The 20,302-nt window shown below is 34.6% G+C and overlaps 1 protein-coding gene across 5 annotated transcripts in view; it reads left to right on the top strand.

Moving 5' to 3' along the window:
- Nucleotides 1-19,133, top strand: part of LOC109083038 (A-kinase anchor protein 13-like) — a 69,015-nt gene extending 49,882 nt beyond the window's left edge. For 4 of the 5 annotated variants that reach the window (XM_042759530.1, XM_042759532.1, XM_042759534.1 and 1 more), the window contains 21 exons: nucleotides 1,012-1,174; nucleotides 2,215-2,282; nucleotides 2,402-2,453; nucleotides 2,563-2,707; nucleotides 3,821-3,924; nucleotides 4,782-4,928; nucleotides 5,370-5,617; nucleotides 6,693-6,818; nucleotides 6,906-7,023; nucleotides 8,253-8,504; nucleotides 9,090-9,166; nucleotides 9,949-10,130; nucleotides 10,674-10,756; nucleotides 11,258-11,434; nucleotides 11,630-11,776; nucleotides 11,959-12,020; nucleotides 13,265-13,309; nucleotides 13,603-13,653; nucleotides 14,530-14,967; nucleotides 16,599-16,893; nucleotides 17,092-19,133. In XM_042759530.1, coding sequence (XP_042615464.1) covers nucleotides 1,012-1,174; nucleotides 2,215-2,282; nucleotides 2,402-2,453; nucleotides 2,563-2,707; nucleotides 3,821-3,924; nucleotides 4,782-4,928; nucleotides 5,370-5,617; nucleotides 6,693-6,818; nucleotides 6,906-7,023; nucleotides 8,253-8,504; nucleotides 9,090-9,166; nucleotides 9,949-10,130; nucleotides 10,674-10,756; nucleotides 11,258-11,434; nucleotides 11,630-11,776; nucleotides 11,959-12,020; nucleotides 13,265-13,309; nucleotides 13,603-13,653; nucleotides 14,530-14,967; nucleotides 16,599-16,893; nucleotides 17,092-17,150 — 3,039 coding nt within the window. In that variant the 3' untranslated portion in view covers nucleotides 17,151-19,133. The remainder of the gene's footprint in view (nucleotides 1-1,011; nucleotides 1,175-2,214; nucleotides 2,283-2,401; nucleotides 2,454-2,562; nucleotides 2,708-3,820; nucleotides 3,925-4,781; nucleotides 4,929-5,369; nucleotides 5,618-6,692; nucleotides 6,819-6,905; nucleotides 7,024-8,252; nucleotides 8,505-9,089; nucleotides 9,167-9,948; nucleotides 10,131-10,673; nucleotides 10,757-11,257; nucleotides 11,435-11,629; nucleotides 11,777-11,958; nucleotides 12,021-13,264; nucleotides 13,310-13,602; nucleotides 13,654-14,529; nucleotides 14,968-16,598; nucleotides 16,894-17,091) is intronic. The other variant, XM_042759531.1, reaches the window with a different exon arrangement.
- Nucleotides 19,134-20,302: the final 1,169 nt, after the last annotated feature.

Here is a 20,302-nt window from a genome sequence, read left to right as displayed (position 1 = left end):
AGACCAGCAACGACAGTGTAATAAAAAAGGAAGTAAGAGTCACAGCACCTCCCAGCTCGAGTTGAGTCACTTCCTCCTGAATCTGAGGTGATGCTGAACTTCTTGTCTCGGTCGAGAGTCTTGCAAAGGCTCTGCCTCTTACAGTAATGTTATATAGAAAGTTTTGCGAGGTGCAGGGCCGCTATCAGAGGATAAGGACCTTGAAGGGAGAAGAGGTAGGCCGAATCTCAATCACTGCTTTTGATGAGAGCGATGATTTGCCCTGTTGACTTTTTGTTGTGGTTTGTCTTTTTTTTTTTTTTTTTTTTTTTCACACTTCTAGATGTTCACATTTTCTGAAATGGTTAACTCCTTAGGTGCCTAACAGTGACTTGCTCACTGTTTATTTGTCATAGTGATAGTCTTTTTAGTGCATTTCATCCACAACTGACACATTACTGACGGTAGTTTTTAATTTTCGTTTATGCTGCTTCAGCTGTGTGTAATTAAAATGAATATTTCAAGTTTAGAATAAACCAGGATGGTATGTGTTACTTTCGTTTCTATACAGTTACTTAACCTGGAGGCCTGTTTTAATAAGTAGGAAGCTGAACTTTGTTGCAGGAGAACTTGACAACAATTGAGAGGATGTTTGTGCACAACTGTCTGTTCGAAATGACATTGCACCTTTTTTCATTTTTTACTATGTTACACAAACTATAATAGGGCTGCCAACTAAGGTCCTTAAGATGTTTAGCATACTTATCAGCTCTGATCTGGGGTGCACATCCTTTTAAATTTTGTCCTGTAAATTTTAGTAATGCAAACAAGCACCTTGTTTTGGAATGTGACGACAGGTTTGTGCAGTAAATTACTTTGCAGAAATGCTATTAAAGAAAACGATGAGCAATTCAGGTTAATGGGTTTAAACTAAAGTAGCTGTGATAGGCATTACGGTGCTTGGCATATTTGAGCACTAAGTCTTAACAGCTGTCGCCTGTTGTAATATTTCTTATTCCTTTTCTGGCACAGGAAAAAGAAAAGGAAAAGAATCGGGAGAAAGTGCGAGAGGCCAAAGAGAGAGAGAAGAAATCAGTAAATGGACACGTGTTCAGCACGTCAAACTTGCTGCATCCAGCTTTGTGCCAGCAATGCAACAAAACCCTCAACACTAAAGATACTGTCAGCTGCACAAGTAAGAAGCCGTTCGTCATTGTATCCCTGCTATCAACCCCATTTGAGTTATTTACTCCCTTAAACTAGATTTCACATGAAAAGACATTGAGTATTCACAGGAACTGTAGTATAATCGTTTATTATTACCTTTATTTGTACAGTGCTTTTTACAATACAGACTGTGTCAAAGCTAAGGGGGTTTAAAAGATGTCTGAACTGATGTGTCATGCATTTCAAAAGACTCATTGCTTAGAAATAGGAAGCAGTTCTGGTAACATCGTTCACTTCCTCATGGAGCTGCTGAAGAGAAAATGTTATTAATTCAGGAAGAAGTCTTTGTTGTATTGTTTTAGTCCTTTCCCTCCTCTTTGTTTGTTTTATATTTTAATTGCATATACATATTTATGCGTATAAATGTCCTGTAAATTTATTTTGGCATCTGTCCATAGCCTTATATAACCAACCAATACTGTATATCTATATAAAAATAATAACACAATAAATAATAAAAAAATATATAATAAACAGTAAAGGCAATTATTTTAATATATTTTTTTTAAATGCTAAGGATAAATAATAAACAAGGAAAATATACTGTTTAGTTAATTCCAATCACATATAATGGGGTTTGAAAGTGTTGTTCTGTTTATAAATACTGTATTTTCTCTAGGGAGTATCTGAAGACTTGATCATTGTGGTTAGATTCTTGCTCTTTGAGAGAGAAGTGTGTTTCTAGAGCTTGCTGGCATGTTCGTGGGATTTAATTTGTGTGCTTGGTGGAGTTTCCTGACTGGACGGAATTCCTAAGCATAAGCCCAACTGTCTTCACCACTTTGACCATGAGCCAGAATAGCAAACTAGCAAACATAAGGACTTGCAACTACATCAATACCTTGTGTTTGGTTGTAGACGTGAAATCTCTGCAAAGTGAAAAAGCTGTGTTTATGCTTGGGTAGCAAACGGAAATATAACACTTACAGCATCTGTAATATACTGTAGCATCTTTATCAAAGAAGCGAGTACTTTCCTAATGTTTTCTATTGACGTGTTTTCATGCAGATTGCAATGTGAGAGTTCACAAGAGTTGTAGAGAAAACATCCCAGTTTGTCCCAAAAGCAGAATGAAGGTATGAATAAATTTTTTTATTCTAAAATGTACCATATTCTTTCAGTTAGACATCAAGAAAAGTGTTTGCCTTGTCTTCTGTTTAAACTCTCTTCCTTATTTCTGTTTCATAAACAACAGTTTACTGTACCAGAGTCCACCAATATGCCTGCCGTCACTCTACGAACAAAATGTGGGTTTGTTGGTTTTGTCTCTCTTTGTATAGTCTTATTTTTTCATGGCAGCTGATCTTAATTTTGCATGTGAATTGTTATTTATTTATTTTTTATTTTTTTGTGTAGCGTCCACAATGCGGGATCGGCCCTGGTCTGCTATCTTCTCTCCAGAGGAACATTCTGTGATTGTCCCGTCCAGACGAGCCACCAGTATTATGCCCTTTCACAGCAGCAACCTCTCGAAAAGCATGTCCATCAACAATATTGCAATGTTAGTGCCTAAACACACATACCAACAAGTATTCTCAGATTTTAACTGAGATCGAAGTTACTGGATATGTTCGTAATCGTTATCTCAAACTACAACTATTAAAAATCGTTCTATTTGAAATAAATCTAGTTAAATATAGCTGAAAAAAGTAAAATGAAATATGTATTTATGTTTTTAAGAAATGATGTCTTGGCAACTAATTAAAGTATTAAGTAAAATTACTCAAACTTAACTAAAACTAAACTAAAATTACTCAAACTAAACTGAAATAAAAATAAGTTAAAGCTAAATCTAAATACTTAATAAAAATGAAAATATAAAAATAAATGCTAATTCAAAATCTAAATAAATACTATAATAGTATATAATGATGCTAAATTAAAACTGCACAGAATATGCTGTTTCCTGCCAACTATTTAGAAAAGATGCATGTGAAACTTTACAGTGTAATAAATTATCATTAACATGCTACATTATCTCAGTGTGGGGACCAATTCTGACAATTAACTAGTTTGTTTATCAGCATGCATATTGGCTGTTTATTAGTACTTATAAAGCACATGTTCTGCACGACCATATTCTACATCTCTTATTCCTACCCAATACCTAAACTTTACAACTACCTACCTTACTAACTATTAATAAGCAGTAACTAGGAGTTTACTGAGGCAAAATTCATAGTTAATAGTTATTTAATAGTGAGAATTGGTCCCCAAACTGAAGTGTGAGCATTACCTCATGTTGCATGTTTACAGGTTTTTGCGTTTTTGGATCTAATTTCGGGCTGAAACTTCATAACTTTTGGGAGTTCGATCAAATAAGCCACTAAGTAGATATTTGTAGACATTATATTCTTAAAAAAAAGATCAAATCAAGCTTATTCCTTTGTGGGATCTAGCACAGTATTGTACACATTTGCACAAATATAATAGGTTATATGGGTGTTCAGTGCATATAGACAACATGAGTGCTGCATTCTTAGCAGAAGAATTGTGGAAGTATGCCATTCCCAACATACGAATGAACAGAATTTTCTTCAGTGAATCTGTCTTTAGGGCACTTGACCTTATTGGCCTTCTGTCATAACCACACCACCTCATCCTCTTCCTGTAGGTTTGACGATATGCCTCTGAGAGGCATGCGGTATCTGTCTCAATCCACAGACTCTCTCCACAAACCCATCAAGGTTACAGCGTCCAATGAGTCTCTAGATGAAGGTAAGCAGCCATATTTCTTTTGCCCAGTATAATACCAGATGCAATTTCTTGCCTTCTCAGAAGCTTCAGAGAGCTTTCAAGCTGAGATCTTTTAGGGGAGAGTGAATAAATAATTAAGTCAGAGCTGTGGCTTCATGGTTTGTGCGTGTGTGTGGTGCTTGTTTTGAATCTGGCCTGTGTTTTGTCCTTTTCTTTTCCACTCCGTTATTTCTTGTCATTCCTCACTTTCACTATTAATGAAAATGGCTTTTTTAAGTTGTGTAAATGTTTCTTTTATTATTATTATTCACACAGGTTCTAGTAATGTATGAATAAATATTTCTGTGTCCATATTGAAACTAGGGGTGCCACAATTCTAAACTCAACTCGAAATGACCAAATGATTGTTTGGATTGTGATAAAAATGCCATGGTCGTCTCTAGTTTTAATTGGTTTTATTTTATAATTTTTACAGATGGCCTGTAACAGAGCAAATAAACATCTTGTTAATGTGCTCCTATTTTCAGTCTTTCTTGTCTCTGGCTTAAAAAATAATAATTGAATCAATAAAAAAATAAAAAATTGTTGGCCATGAAAAATTAAGATCAGTGCATTCCTACTACCATCTATTTATTTTATGTATATTATACATTACACTAGGATTGTGTGCAAGTGGAATTGTATTAAATAAATGAAAGAAAGATTAAATTTTTTACAGGAATAAGATTTTTTTTTTTTTAACCTCTTACTGCTCCTGTCGCCTAAGCATAGAATAACAACAAAAAGAAAACACTATGATGTGCCACGCCATCAGAACCGAACCGAACCGAAAACCAAGATTGAACTGTGGGCTAACTTTATTGTTGCATCCCTGATAGGAACTGAGATGGTTGACAGCCGGCTGATGGGAGAGTTTGAAGCAGATGTTAAGGAACTGGAGGCCGACTCCTGGAGCCTTACTGTAGATAAGAAGTATCTGAAGCAACTCAAGAAGGACGTCATCAAGAGACAAGACGTCATCTATGGTAGAATTGAATGCATTTCCATTTCTTTGTTTATAAGCATTTGCTATTCTGTGAGTTTTTATTCACTAACTCTGACTACATTAATGCAAAATGCTAAAGAGAGTTATTATAGTTAACTAAAACCACATATATATATATATATATATATATATATTATATTTATAATCTATATACTATAATATAGATATATATATATCTACTCTTAGTTCCTCTGATCAACAATAGGTAAAAAGTAACAAATAACTAACTTAAGTTCATTTAAAGTAGATGTTTACAGAAGAAAAGAGAAATGTTCAGAAGTAGTTGGCAACTTACACATGGGAATCTCTTCTTTTCAAAAAGTCTACATCTCCATTCACTGCTCCAAAAGCAATAAGCATGCAAACCTCCTCCACACCCACATATCTCTATATAAAAATAATACTGCCCTTATCAATCCAGAGCTGATCCAGACGGAGATGCATCACGTGCGGACGTTACGGATTATGTCTGATGTGTACTGTAAGGGCCTGCTGACAGATCTCCAGCTGGAGGTCCAGATGGTGGAGAAGATGTTCCCCATGCTGGACGAGCTCCTGGAACTCCATTCGTTCTTCTTCAGTGCTTTGCTGGAGAAGAAGAAGGAAGCCAAGCTGGAAGGAACGGACGGATTCATAATCAACAGGATTGGAGATGTGCTGGTCAACCAGGTGAGGATGCTTGAGTATTATATATATATATATATATATATATATATATCTATATATATAGTATATCATATATATATATATATATATATATATATATAATATATATATATGCTATATATAAATGCATTTCTGTGTTTGAATTTGAGGACTTTCTTGGTTATTTGTGTACAATTTTGGTACTGTGTTGGGTTGCCATTTAAATGTAAAACTGGTTTTGAAGCATGCACCTCACTAGAATATATTATATCATACTATTTTGCTGTGATAATTTATGATATACTGTACTCTTCTGTATGACACTGTTATGCTATACTATATTACTATATATGCTATATATAGCAAACAGATGTATATCTATTTATAGTAAAAATGTAAATGTCTAAAATGTTATATTTAAGTTTACTTAAATGTACATTTTTGTAATATTTAACTTACTACATTAATGGTAAAAATTGTGCAATATTTATATCCTGCAGTGCAGTGCAGTGATGTTCATTGCACTTCGGTTTGCTTACTAATAGAGTTGAAGCTCTGAAAATTGAGTCGAAATTACAAACATTGTTATGGAAATTTTAATGTACAGTATGAAAACAAAAAAAATATTTATTTATTATTTTACAGCGTTTCTCAGTTCCTGAACGCCAAAAATTAATTACATCCTTAAAATGTAAAGAAAGAAGTATAAGTATTATAATAAATTATTAATATGTAATAAAAGTATGTATTGTTTAAATTATATATTTATTTTTTAACAGATTAAATATTTCATTTGCTTACCTGCATGTCATGTGACCATTGATCAACATCTAATTGAACTGTGAATATGCAAATGTGTCATTAAATTATTCAGATGTTAACTTAAAATCTGAGGGTAAATATTTTATATCAAAGGGGTTTGGCTGACAAAAAACTTTGGGAATCGCTGCTATACTACATTTGTGAGTAGTAATATTGCATTGTATTGTAACCTGCATCTTGTTTAGTATGACGTGCAGATGTCAACTTGAATTAGACAGCAGATTCATTGTTCATATCCTAGCGCCTGCATTGATTTATGCCACATGATATGCTGCAGTTCTCAGACTCCAATGCAGAAAGCATGAAGAAAATCTATGGCAGATTTTGCAGTCGACACAGTGAAGCAGTGAACTTCTACAAGGAGCTGCTTGCCAGAGACAGACGCTTCCAGGCATTCATCAGGGTAAATGCTGCACTTTATTATGTTGGTCATTCTTCCCATTAAATGCACAGAGATACCTAACAGTCCTCAATGTGCTCTTGTTTCCAGAAAAAAATGAGCAGCAGCGTTGTCCGGCGTTTGGGCATCCCAGAGTGCATATTACTGGTGACTCAGAGGATAACGAAGTACCCGGTGCTTTTACAGCGAATCCTGCTGCACACCAAAGGTGAGATTTCCTCTGATTGGTTTCAGTCATGAGCTGTCAGGGGTTCTAGCATCTTCTGGTCTGGTATGAAGGTGACCACAAAGCGATTTAGTCTTAAATCTTTTTTTTTTTTAAGAAATCAATCAGTCAATTCTTAGTAGTAGTGTTTGTGCTAAATGGTTATTATAGCAGAAAATGCATATTTTGTGGGAGCTCTTATTCACTTTATGACCCATGTGATCCAGTCCCATTCCACCCCTCATTCCCAATAGTTGTTCAATAAATAGACCAAAAAAAAAAAGTTTACACTACCATTCAAAAACTTGGGGTAGGCAAGTTTTTTTTTTTTTTTTTTTAAGAAAACTGGTAATCATCCATCAAATATACAATAAAATCAAAAAAATCGACAGTGAAGACATTTATAATCTTACAAAAGATTTCAGATTCAGATAAATGCTATACTTTTGAGCTTTCTTTTAAACAAAGAAACAGTTTTCAACATTGATACAAATTGGAAATGTTTCTCAAGGACTAAATCAGCATTTTTGAATGATTTCTGAAGGATCGTGTGACACTGAAGACTGGAGGAATGATGCTAAAAATTCAGCTTTGCTTCACAGGAATAAATTACATTTTATAATAAATATTAAAAAAAAATATATATATATTTGCTGGTACTGTATTTGATAGATTGAGTCATCACTGGCCACTTTCGAAGGACCTGAACTCCTCCGATTTAGTTTTTTCTCAGTGTCATTTACAAATACACAGAGATGATGATATAACAAAACAAGACAAACATGAGACATACAGACACTGTAAAATTGGACCTGAGCCAGAGATATCGGAAGCCTCAGTTCTCCAAAGCGACTCGCCCGTCAGTGTTTAAATAGTGCTCCAATATTTCACTCTCAGTAAACACACTTGTCTTACGGATGGGCCCTCTGCTGCACACACGAGACGCAGCGTGTAAACATTCCACATTTACCACAAATCACTCCCAACTGCTGCACAGCCAGTCTGAAAGGCTTTTTGGTCACGTTCCCAACAAAGAGATTTTAAAGTGAATTAGAGTGTCAAGTATAACAAATATCCTTTTCAGAGGCAATTTGAGAAGGAGCTTATAGCTCTCAAGAGGATTTGATTCTGCCACTCTAATACTATAATGAAACAAAATGGACTGGTTTATTGTTTATAGGAATTTATTACAACTCAATTTCGTATGAACGTGTGTGTGTGTGCTTGTGCAGAGAACGAGAAGGATTTTGAGGACTTGACGCAGGCGCTACAGCTGGTGAAAGATATCATCGCTTCAGTGGACAGTAAAGTGAATGAGCATGAGAAGAAGAAAAGGTTGAAAGAAATTCATGGCCGTACAGACAGCAAGTCCATCACGCGCATGAAGAGTGGCCAGATGTTCGCGCGAGAGGATCTGCAGCGCAGTCGCAAGCTTCTCCATGATGGTCCTCTCCAGCTGAAAAATGCTGCCGGACGACTGAAGGGTAAAACTCACTACTCTTCTTACCATAAATCTTGATAGATCTCATTTCTTCAGCAGTGGATAGAAGAGAAAAGTGTCCACCTCTCACAACTTTTATAAATGAGTGATTCTTCCATTTTGAAAAAATTAAACGTCTTAAAAGATCCCATGTGCTGAAATCTGATCATGGGCTTGGTAATGATTGTGATTGTAATGACATTTTTCATTTTTGAAGGAAAGGGTAATTAAACCATTTAGCTAGTCGGTAATTAAAGCAATGGAAAGTTAATAATGATATATCATTTTAATCATCACAGGGGACAAAATCACCAATGGAAATGTATTTTATTTTATTTTTAATTTAATTTAATTTAATTATTTATTTATTTTTTATATTTTATTTATTTATTTTATTTTATTTTATTTTTACATCCAAATTTCTTATCAAAGGTACATACAAAATATTGCATATTTCCACAGAAATGGCATTATATAATTGGTTGTTCTTGTAAATATAAAAATCTAATATTTTGCAATTTAATGTTTACTGTAACAGCAGCCTCAACTCAAAACAACTGTTTTGATTTGTTTTTATTTTTATCCTTAGATGTCCACGCACTTCTTCTTTCGGATGTCATTGCGTTCCTCCAAGAAAAAGACCAGAAATATGTTTTTGCGTCTCTGGTGAGTGATTGGATTTCAGTGCTCTCTCTTTTAAAAAGATATCAGTTTAAAGTTAAGTTTATTTGATGTGTCATACTGAACTGTAACTTTTGATTTTAAAAATGTATTAGTATATGTTGAAATTATGTTGAAATGTACCTGACCTAAGATTAATAAATGTTGTAGAAGTACTGTTCATTCTTAGTTAACTAATGTTATCAAATTATGCCTTATCATAAAGTGTTAAGATTTTTTTTAATAATGCCCTTCCATTATAATTCTTCATGGCATTCTTTGCTCATGATGTTTTGATTTTAAAAACCCCCAGAAATTTCTCACTCTGTTCTATGATACAGTCAGAACAAAATTATCATCAACTGTTGGTTATTATTTGATTATTAACTTCCTAAATGGACCTATGCTTTGGCAGTGAATACATGTTTAATCTGACTTCATTTCTGAAGAAATAGTGTAATGGAAAATTGATCATGGGAATATAACAGGAAAAGCTGGTCTCCTTATCAAGGCACACGATTAGATTAAATTAGATTTTCATAACACAAATGCTACATTAAGTTTAATACTTGGGTTTAGAGATTTTTTTTTCAGGTTAGCAAACTGAAAACACATTTTACACTGCAGTGTTTATGTTCAGTTCAATCAGCTGATTTTTTGATCTCCTCCTCTGTTTCCCATTTACTGGCTCTCTGATCTCTCTTCCTCTCTTCCTCTCTCTGCATATTCTTTCGGCTTCACTCCGCCCTCCTCATTCTGTGCATCATGCTTCCTCTTCTCATCAACAGGACCAGCGAGCCACTGTTATCTCCCTGCAGAAGCTGATCGTGCGAGAGGTGGCCCACGAGGAGCGCGGCCTCTTCCTCATCACCGCTGGCATCGCAAACCCCGAAATGGTGGAGGTTCACGCCAGTTCCCGAGAGGAACGTAACACCTGGATGCAGCTGATTCAGAACGCCATGCACTCAATGTGAGTACCAGATATTCACATCCTTCCCTCTACATCATGGACATGCACTATCTAAAGCTTAAAAACAAGGTGCATTTATTTGAGGAGCAAAATTGCATGAAATAATCAGTTTTTTTTTTTTTGCTTTAATGCAATTTTTTTTTTTCTTGTGCCAAGCATAAATCTAACAATTCATTAGTGAACTTTTTTTTTTCTCATTTAAAGCATGAACCTCATTGAATTAAGATATATTCTGTGAAACATATATTCTGTGTGTTGTCTTAATATATTCTTATTCATCTTGATCATTGTGATTTATAGATATTTAGATATTTTACAGAAAGACGAAACAAATAATACTGATATAAAAAAATAAAAAAAATTGGCTTGGTGATGGCTTTAAAATGAGATATCTTAGAAAAAAGTAAAGATTAAAAAAGATGTTTAAAAAATTACTAATTTTGAATATTTCATTATTAAAAAAAAAATTTGCAAGGGTAGTTGGATGGTATTGTTCAGAAATTACCAGTATATATAATTTTTTTTTTCCTCGTGTGTTCTCAGAGAAAAAGATGATGATGAGGGGATCCCGAGTGAAACAGAGGAAGACAGGAAGCTACTTGAAACAAAAACAAAAGAAATGAGAGGTGAGCAGCTTTCTCTCTGTTACTTTAGCTCTTTGACCATTTTTCATATTTTTTCCCCAAAATTATTTTAATTATCCAAAGTAATGTATATTTCTTATATAGAGAATAAATAATCACAATTGTTTTTAGTGTGTGTATGTATATATATATAATATATATATCTATATATATAATATATATAATATATATATATATATATACACGCACACACACACTACTTAACAATAACAATTTTATGAAAATGCAAGCATTTGAGCCACATTAAATAGTAACTCAAGAGTTTGAGTCTGATTTGAAAGCCTTTTTGACTATTTGATTAAAATGAACTGATTCAGAAGAGTCGTTTGCTTATGAATCACTTTCTACTGTTTGTGGCATGCAGTCAACAAGATATAATATTATATATATATATATATATATATATATCTATATATATATATCTATATAAATATATATATAAACATATATATATAAAATAACAAGAGCTCCTGTGTGTCTTAGACATGCTCCAGAGGAAGGATGAACAGATCGTTTCACTCCTGCTGGAGAAGATGAAGCTTTTCCGTGAAATGTGTGGTTCGTCCGACGACACTACTTCGGCGGTCAAAATGCTCTTCAGGGCCACCAACGAGGACGTCCCCAAGGGGGAACCCATCATGATGGACGCTCTCAGAGAGGGTAAGAAATGCCACCAGCATCTTCAGCTGCTCCCCACCTGTTGTCTGAAAGCTGATGTGTTATTTATGAGTTATTTGTGTCTGGTGGCAGCTGTGGCAACATCTCATTTCCAGTTGCAATGTTCTTCCAGGACTAGTAACTCATTTAATGTAATGCGGTTAGTGACGTGTGTGTGTGTGTGTGTGTGTGTGGCAGTGGAGATGTTGCAGGCGCTGGTGAACAGCAGTCTGGGAGGAGCGGTGGGACAGCAGCTGGCCCCGGGGAACATGGGACCCGTGTGTCTGCCACGCAGAGCTGAGACCTTCGGAGGGTTTGACAGCCACCAGATAAACATCTGCAAACGTGAGACATTATTTAATCTACTCATTATGATAACTTTCATGCTTCAGATCAGGCAGTGCAGCTGATGGTTGCAAACCAATTTTATATAATACAAGTTCATTCAGAAAACTTAATGAATCTGTGTATAAAGCACAGTTACTGATTCGATCCTGCTCACAGTCATTGTGTTTGTGTGTCTGTAGATGGCGACAAAGAGGAAGCTGAAGATCTTCGGAGGACAGAATCTGACAGTGTACTGAAGAAGGTAAGAAGCCTGTGCTTCCTTCTAAGTGTAATATAAGAAATTAGCTTTGGTCCAACATTATATTAGCCAGTCAGTATCAGAACTTATGTTCATAATTCTGAATGTATAAATATAAAGCTTGAATTATAATAAACAATGAAAATTGTTTAAAATGAAAACTAGAATATATAACTTCTACTATATGAATAAATCAATATATGTATGTGTGTATATATTTCTACATAATGAACAAATCCAAATAATTATGTAGATATATATTATATAGTATCTATTATATGATATAATATAGACATCATCTATGTATGTGTGTGTATATGTTTTCAGTGTGTCCACATTTTTCTTTACAACTATACATTTGAAATTGATATATTATATATGTGAATATATAATGATATATATATTTATTAAAAATATTTTATAACACATTAAACAACACACCCACACACACACCACACACACACACATCTACACACACACACACAATACACATACATACATACAAGGCTGGTCGCATTTCTTTACTAGCATAGCTTGGCTGTTTATTAGTATGATTGCTGTGAGTCTGTATATTTATTAAAATATTTTAAAACAACAAATACTAATAATATCTTTCAAAAATATAAATATCTAAATTATTTCTCAAAAATATTAATCTCTAAATTAATTAAAATATTTTAAAACAACATGGTTAGTCTGTAACAAGCACCTCATTCATGATTAAGCATATTTTAAAACAACAATAAAAATCCATGAGAAAAAATATTTTAAAACAACATTAAAAAACAGTTCACCCCACTAAACCGCCCCAATCAGAACCACACTCCCCATATAGTCATCAATACACAAACACACACACATACAATACCCCTACAGTCATCTAATCTAAAATACACACACATTTTCTAGCTTGCTTCAATAAACCCCCATCCTTCGCCGCTTTGTTCTCACCAGTCCTGGCAGGTTTTGTAAATGGCTAATGGATGCTGAGTCATTAGTGGAGCGATGGTGTATTGATTCAGTGGAGGATGGAACATGAATAAAATGTTTTTTTGTCCTGTTATAATGAGCAGCGGTGTGCTGGGCTCAGGCCTGCGCTCGCTCTCCCTGGTGCTGACTGTTTAATGTGCATAATGAGCAGCGGTGTGCTGGGCTCAGGCCTGCGCTCGCTCTGCCTGGTGCTGGGCTGATTAAACACTCTCAGCTGGGCTCAGTAAAGCTGCAGTCTCTGCTTGTCTGCTCCGCAGGGAGGAAACGCCAACCTGCTGCTCCTGCAGAAGAGAAACAGCGAGGTAAGACAGAAGAGCATGCTTCTTTTAGAGTTCAGGGTGTTATCCTTCAGCGCTTCTTGGGGCTGTGGATGACGTTTTTAGCTTGCGGAACTGGCAAAGAATCAAAGTGTACTTGGATAACATGTAGAGATAACAACAACAACTGTCTTGTAAGACATTTTGAAATCGGATAAGTCTCAGATATAATTAGTTGTAAATATTTTAATAATCATCATATACATTTTGATGTCTTTTTGCATGCTGTTTTGAGATCGAGGCAAATGTCTTTCTTGATGGCTTGTGTTTCCTGACAGCAGATCCTGACTGGTGTCACTCACCTTCACGACCTCCTGACCTCACTTCAGGTGTGTATTTCACAGCCGATATTATATCAGCTAGATTCAAACAAGAAATCATTTTGAAAATCTAAATATAAAAAAATACATCTGAACTGAAATCTTAAAATACAAAAAAATACAGTTAAAAAAAGGATACAAACGTAAAAAATACTGTAAAAACTGTAACATTGTGAAATATTATTATTAATTTAAAATAACCATTTTCTATATTAATATGTTGTAAGTTATTTCTGTGATGCAGAGCTGAATTTTAGATCTATCTATCTATCTATCTATCTATCTATCTATCTATCTATCTATCTATCTATCTATCTATCTATCTATCTATCTATCTAACAAGTTGTGATCAAAATTTTACATACACTTTGCAGTATCTGCAAAATGTTAATTATTTTACCAAAATAAGAGGGATCAGACAAAATGTGTTATTTTATTTATTTTTTATTTTTTGTTTAGTACTGACCTGAATAAGAGATTTCACATAAAATAGGTTTACATATAGTCCACAAGTGAAAATAATTGTTGAATTTATAAAAATGGCCCCGTTCAAAAGTTTACATGCACTTGATTCTAAATACTGTGGTGTTAGCTGGATCCAGGATGAACAGTTAAACTCCCCGCTGTTCTTTCCAGCATCTTTTGAACACTTTCCAACAATCACTGTATGATTTTGAGATCCATCTGAGGACAACTGATGCTCCAGAAGAAAATACGATACACACACACACACACATATATACACTCTACGTACATAATATGATTAGGAATATATTTGAATATAATAATTTAATTTAGACTGTTTTCTTGTTTCTTGCCCCTCACACTATTTTTGTATAGACTATGTCTTGTTCTAAATGGTTACTTTATGGATTTTGTTTACAGGCCGTAGTGCTGCAGCAGGACACTTTTATCGAGGACCAGCGTCAGGCCCTGAGCGAACGCACCCCGTCCCGATCCTCCTCTCGTCCCCCCTCGCTGGTGGAGCAGGAGAAACAGCGCAGCTTGGAGCGGCACCGACAGGAGGCCGCCGCTCTACAGCACAAGCAGGCCGCCCACGCCGAAGAGAAGCGGCGCAAGGAGAAGGAGTGGGATGTGAAGGAGCAGGAGCTGACGGACCGTGAGGTGCTGCTGCACGTGAGGGAGGAGGAGATGCGGAGGAGGAACAAAGAGCTGGAGGAGGTGAAGCAGGAGCTGCAGGGAAGGAAGGAGGACTATCAGAGGGATCTAGAGAGACTGAGGGACGCTCAGAGGAGGCTGGAGAAGGAGAAGGAGCAGCTGCAGAGGGAGGTGGAGAGAGTTGAGCACCTCCGTGAGGTGGAGGTGAGACTTGAACTGCACATTCAAGCAGGTTTTGCACCTCTGTATCATCTGTCTATTACTTATAAGCTCCAGTAATATACAATATTAATTCACTCAGAATAGAGATCCGAAGGCCTTCATCTTTCTTAACGCAGTATTTAATTGAAAATTATTTTTATTTAGTTTTGAGGTTTGAAAAAACTGGTTTGGAAATGGTTTAAAAGGCTTAATTCTTAAAATTTGACTGTATATGACTGAATAAAATGGGAAGAATTAAGAAATGTCTTAATTTTAAACTTAAAATGAACCATTGACAGAGGTTTGACTATTGGCACAGTGTCTTGTTCACATTTTATTGTGAGATAAAAACCTACATACAAATTAAGGATGCAGAATACAGTACATTGGTATCATATCAGTTATCAGCTAATATTACAGTTTTTTTATAGATGTTAAATGTAATCATTAGAAAATTTCAAAATGAATATCCAATTTTCATAATGTGCAGTTTGATCCTGACTAATAAACACGCGCACACACAAAACGCACACACACACACTTTTCCCCCCTCAGGTGTATGTATATATATATATATATATATATTAGGGCTGTCAAATGATTAATCACGATTAATCACATCCAAAATAAAAGTTTTGTTTACATAATATATGTATGTGTACAGGGTATATTTATTATGTATATATAAATACACACACATAAATTATATATTTAGAAAATATTTACATGTATATACATTTATATATTTATATTCTTATATTTTATATTATATATAAAATATATTTAATATATAAACATAACATATTCTTCTTAAATATATACATGCATGTGTGTGTATCTATATATACATAATAAATATACACAGTATACACACATATATTATGTAAACAAAACTTTTATTTTGGATGTGATTAATCGTGATTAATCATTTGACAGCCCTAATATATATATATATATATATATAATATAATGCTTTGAAAAGTCTTCGCAAAGACGCATTTATTTGATCAAAACACATTAAAAACAGTAATATTAGAAATATTTAATATATTTTTAAAAATATATTACTATTTAAAATAACTGCTTTCTGTTTTAATATATTTAAAAATGTAATTTATTCCTGTGATGACAAAGCTACATTTTCAGCATCATTACTCCAGGCTTTTTATTAAATAGAAACTAAAAAGATTAATTTGAAAGACTTTTTTTTTTAATGTAAGTCTTTACTGTCACTTTAGATCAGTTTATTACCTCCTTACTGATCCTTACTGATCAAAATAATTGTTTTCCAAAAAAAAAAAAAAAAAATTCTAATAATAATAATTCTTACTGACCCCTAATGTATATAATATTATTTTACATTTATTTAGTCAAAATAGTATAGGATTTTAATTCATTTTAATCAGGCATAACATGAATAATAGTAATTATTGGCTTATCAATATCTGCCAGAATTTTAATAATCTGTATATCCATTCTTCAAATAATAGTTTTGAATATATAATACAATTAATATATATATATATATATTAATATATTGAATATATAATATAATTAATGATAAGTTCCAAACTTACAGAACATGAATTTGTTTTGCTCTTTAACATGATTTTTTGTTCTCATTTCTTCCACAGGCTCGGCTTCAGCGCACGCCCTCCAGCACATCAGAGGACTCCCTAAAGCTCCAGAGCAGCAGCTCCTTCGAGCGAGAGATCTGGGAGGGCGACATATCGTCCAGCCCCAGGAAGAACTCTCTGTCCAGGATGGACTCCAAACAGAAGGGCCGCAGCCTCTTCTCCCTGGGCAGCAAAACTCAGAACCTAGAAGGCCAAAACCAGATCCCCACACGACTGCTTCAGCTGGCTTCAACCAAGGAGAAGAAGGACAAAAAGAAGAAGAAGAGCAAGAGCCAGCCTCCTCAGGATGCAGGTAAACACACACTAATTCAATATAGAAATAATGATAAAGAATTGATTCAATTAGCCTGCAAACCACAACCGCTGTATCCGTTCTGACTGGAATCAGTAATTTGCACATACTGTATAAATGCTGGCTTATCTGAGTTGTGTGTCATGCATTAATCGCCGTTGAATCTTCTCCTCAAATCTTGCTGTGTTTTGTCTTCAGCATCACATCTGCTGCCCCTGACAGACCCTTCAATGGACGGAGATATCTTCTTCTGCTGATTTACCCATCATCCCTTCTGTCCACATCATTCCCTTTCATGGACTCTCTATCAAATCATGTAGGAAGTCACCCCAAGTGCCCTCTTCACGTTTCGGCAATCTTTCTGCAATATAATAAATCTCACAAAACATGTCCAGATCACATTACACCGCAAAATTAAGGATTGTTTTTTATTTTTGTGGCATTATTTTAATAACAATTTAGCCCCCAAATTCTCATTACCATAATGTATAAATAGTAGTGATATTTCAATTGTAAAGTATTTATATACTACTGTAAATGTTTTTGTACTGCTTTAAATAGTGTTTTATTACAGTAGTTTGTGCTGTAATAAAGTTTGCTCTATCACAGTAATGAGAATCACCATTTTGAATATTAATTATAATTCCAAAAAAACCTCATGCAAAAATGGTAATGGGAATCTATTATATATATATATATATATATATATATACACACACACAATTAATCCAGACTGCGTATATATGCGCTACACATTAAAGTCTTAGATTTGCACTTGCTTTCACATGTTTATCAGACAAATCCCATCTTTGAATATGTTGTTAAAATGTACATTGTATATAAATTTCAATTACTGCACTCATTTGCAAATGAATTGTGCCACCAACACATTTAAAATTGCAAAAATGGGGTTTGCTGCTCCCCATGTTGGCCAACTTTTTTAGGTTGAAAAATCATTTCGGTTTATTTCGCACAAGAACGACAATTTAAAATTTAATCTCAGTTTTAACATTTAAAGGGATTCGGGAGAGAGGTGGTTTTCCATTTCCCCCATGTTTAGCTTCTCATAGGAGTTCTGTCTTTGAAATGCCACTGAGCACTTTAACACCATTCACGTGTTACCCTTGCCCCGAAAATGACAATCAATTTTTCATTAGCATTCCAAAGATAAAGCCCTAAGGACAGTTTTTGTGGGCCATTGTTTAACATACCGTGGCATTTCATGGTAGTTTGAGATTCTCTAATCCTTCTGCGTTGAATACTTCATGACTTTAGCAGGACGGGTGAGCTGTAAATACTGTATGAACTGTAGACCCCTGAGGGATATTTGAAGCAACCTGCTGGACAGGTAAAAGACATAAACATCCATGAAGGATAGCGTACCTCACCTATACATCCACCCTTATGGATCAAAGCACCATATCATATGAATATCAGTAATAATACACCCTGTTGTTGCACTGAGTGTCCACGTATTTCATCATGCATGAATATTCACATTACAGTCTTACAGGATTTTGTTCTGTTGGCCTGATTTTGTAAGGAATTATTTATTGGTCTATGAGAATTTATTTTTTAAGCAGTACATGCTCTTAAAGTCCCGTTTGCGCAGGTTTGGGTTGCAGTTTTCACCTGCACTGACTTGATTCCACCATGAGGGGGCAGCAGAGAAGCGTTTTATAATTGAAGGCTCCTCTGTAGATTTACATAACCTCTCAGTGATGATGTCAGAGGAGACACAGTGATGCAGTGCAGGAATTATTATTTCTTCACATGCACAAAGGGAATCATTGGTTCGTCATTTAAGGAAAACGGTGCCTATGGCCTTTGAGAACTGTGAGCGTCACTTTTGTCCAAACAGGGAACACTCAATCCAGGCGATATAGTGTTGCCGTGTCTCATGCGTAAACGAAAACTGAAGTTGCTCAGCCTTAAAGAAATGATGGTGTGCTCTAAAATATAATCCAGCATTCTCTCAGGAGTATAGGTTTGTTTATTCATCTGTGTTTTGAAAGTAAGGTATCCTTTGTACATTGAGGTACATGTTTTTTGCTTAAAAAAGGAAGAATTTATGTAAATATTTTGTGTTTAATGTTTAAATGTAAAATTCTGAAAATGTTTAATTTGTGATTAATTTTGTAAGATGTGTTTTGTGAGACGTAAGGTTTTATTTATCATTGATCCCCTTGTCTTGAAGCAGAAGACAATATTTCCTCACATTAAAAGCTATTGCAATTTTTTTTTTGGCTTGGTGTGTGTAATCTGTCCATTCAAATTCACTGGACAAACAGATCAAAGTTACCTTTTGATTTTAAAAAGATTAAAGCATTTAAGAAATTGCAACTCTATGAAGAATCATGTATAAGCAGAACATTTGTCTCCATGCAGTCTGACCAATTTATTGAGACAAATCAAGGTGTTTCTTAATGTCTACTAATATAACGTGGGGAAATATAATAAAAATACAAAAACAGACACAGGGAAAACACTTTGCTTTGTTTCAAATATTGTAATATTTAAGCAATATTAAGGATTTTGTTTTATTTACTCCAGAGATCTAATGTCATTATAATGAAAAAGCTGTCTATGCGGCTAAAATGATTTGTAACATTGGCAGGAAAAAAAAAAACATGAGATCCAAATTCAGACCAAAATTGTTTGAATTTATGGCACACCTCAACAGCTCCATACTGGCATCATCATCCAGGAAGTGATGTCATTTTAGGGGGAAAACCACAGTAAAAAAAAACAAACATCAGTGAGTATAGCAGCGAATTTGTTTAGTTCTGTGGGTTGTTTCAGTCTAAACAATTTGATACTGTTTGATAAGTCATTGTAATATCAGTATTTCAGAAGATATTAAAATCAAGCATCCGCATGTTGGTTAACTTTTAGCAGTGGTCCATTTTAGCTACGAAAGAACAAAGCTTTTCTGAATCATTTGAACCTTTTCGAAGCTCTTGAAACACCACATGCTGGTGGCACCTGCTGCTGGTCAAAGTAAATGTAACAAAAAGCATGTATAATGACACCTTTTACAAATGTAATAAAATAGGAAGACTCGTTTACTGAAATGACGTGGTCCGAGTTGGGCACAAGCTCTGAACTAATGTTACTCCTAACATAAGATTTTTATATGTTTGAAGCTTACAGTTTTATTTTGGTTTTAATACAGTCACTAGTATGACCCGTTTCTTAATTCTTGGTCATTTCCCATTGCTTTGGTACAAAATACATTAAATGACGTCTTTCGAATAACATGACAACAATCACCAAAATCCAATGTACCTACAGGCCAATTTGGACGTTTACATGATCTTTTCCAAACAAAACTCAATAAGACAGCAATCTGCTACAGGTAAGTTCATAAGAATTTATGAATGAGCCGCCCGTTTTAAAATCTTGATTG

Source organism: Cyprinus carpio, chromosome A7 (assembly GCF_018340385.1).
Source record: "Cyprinus carpio isolate SPL01 chromosome A7, ASM1834038v1, whole genome shotgun sequence".
NCBI lineage: Eukaryota > Metazoa > Chordata > Actinopteri > Cypriniformes > Cyprinidae > Cyprinus > Cyprinus carpio.
The sequence above is the reverse complement of the archived record's forward strand: the minus strand, read 5'-3'. Positions and strand labels throughout refer to the sequence as shown.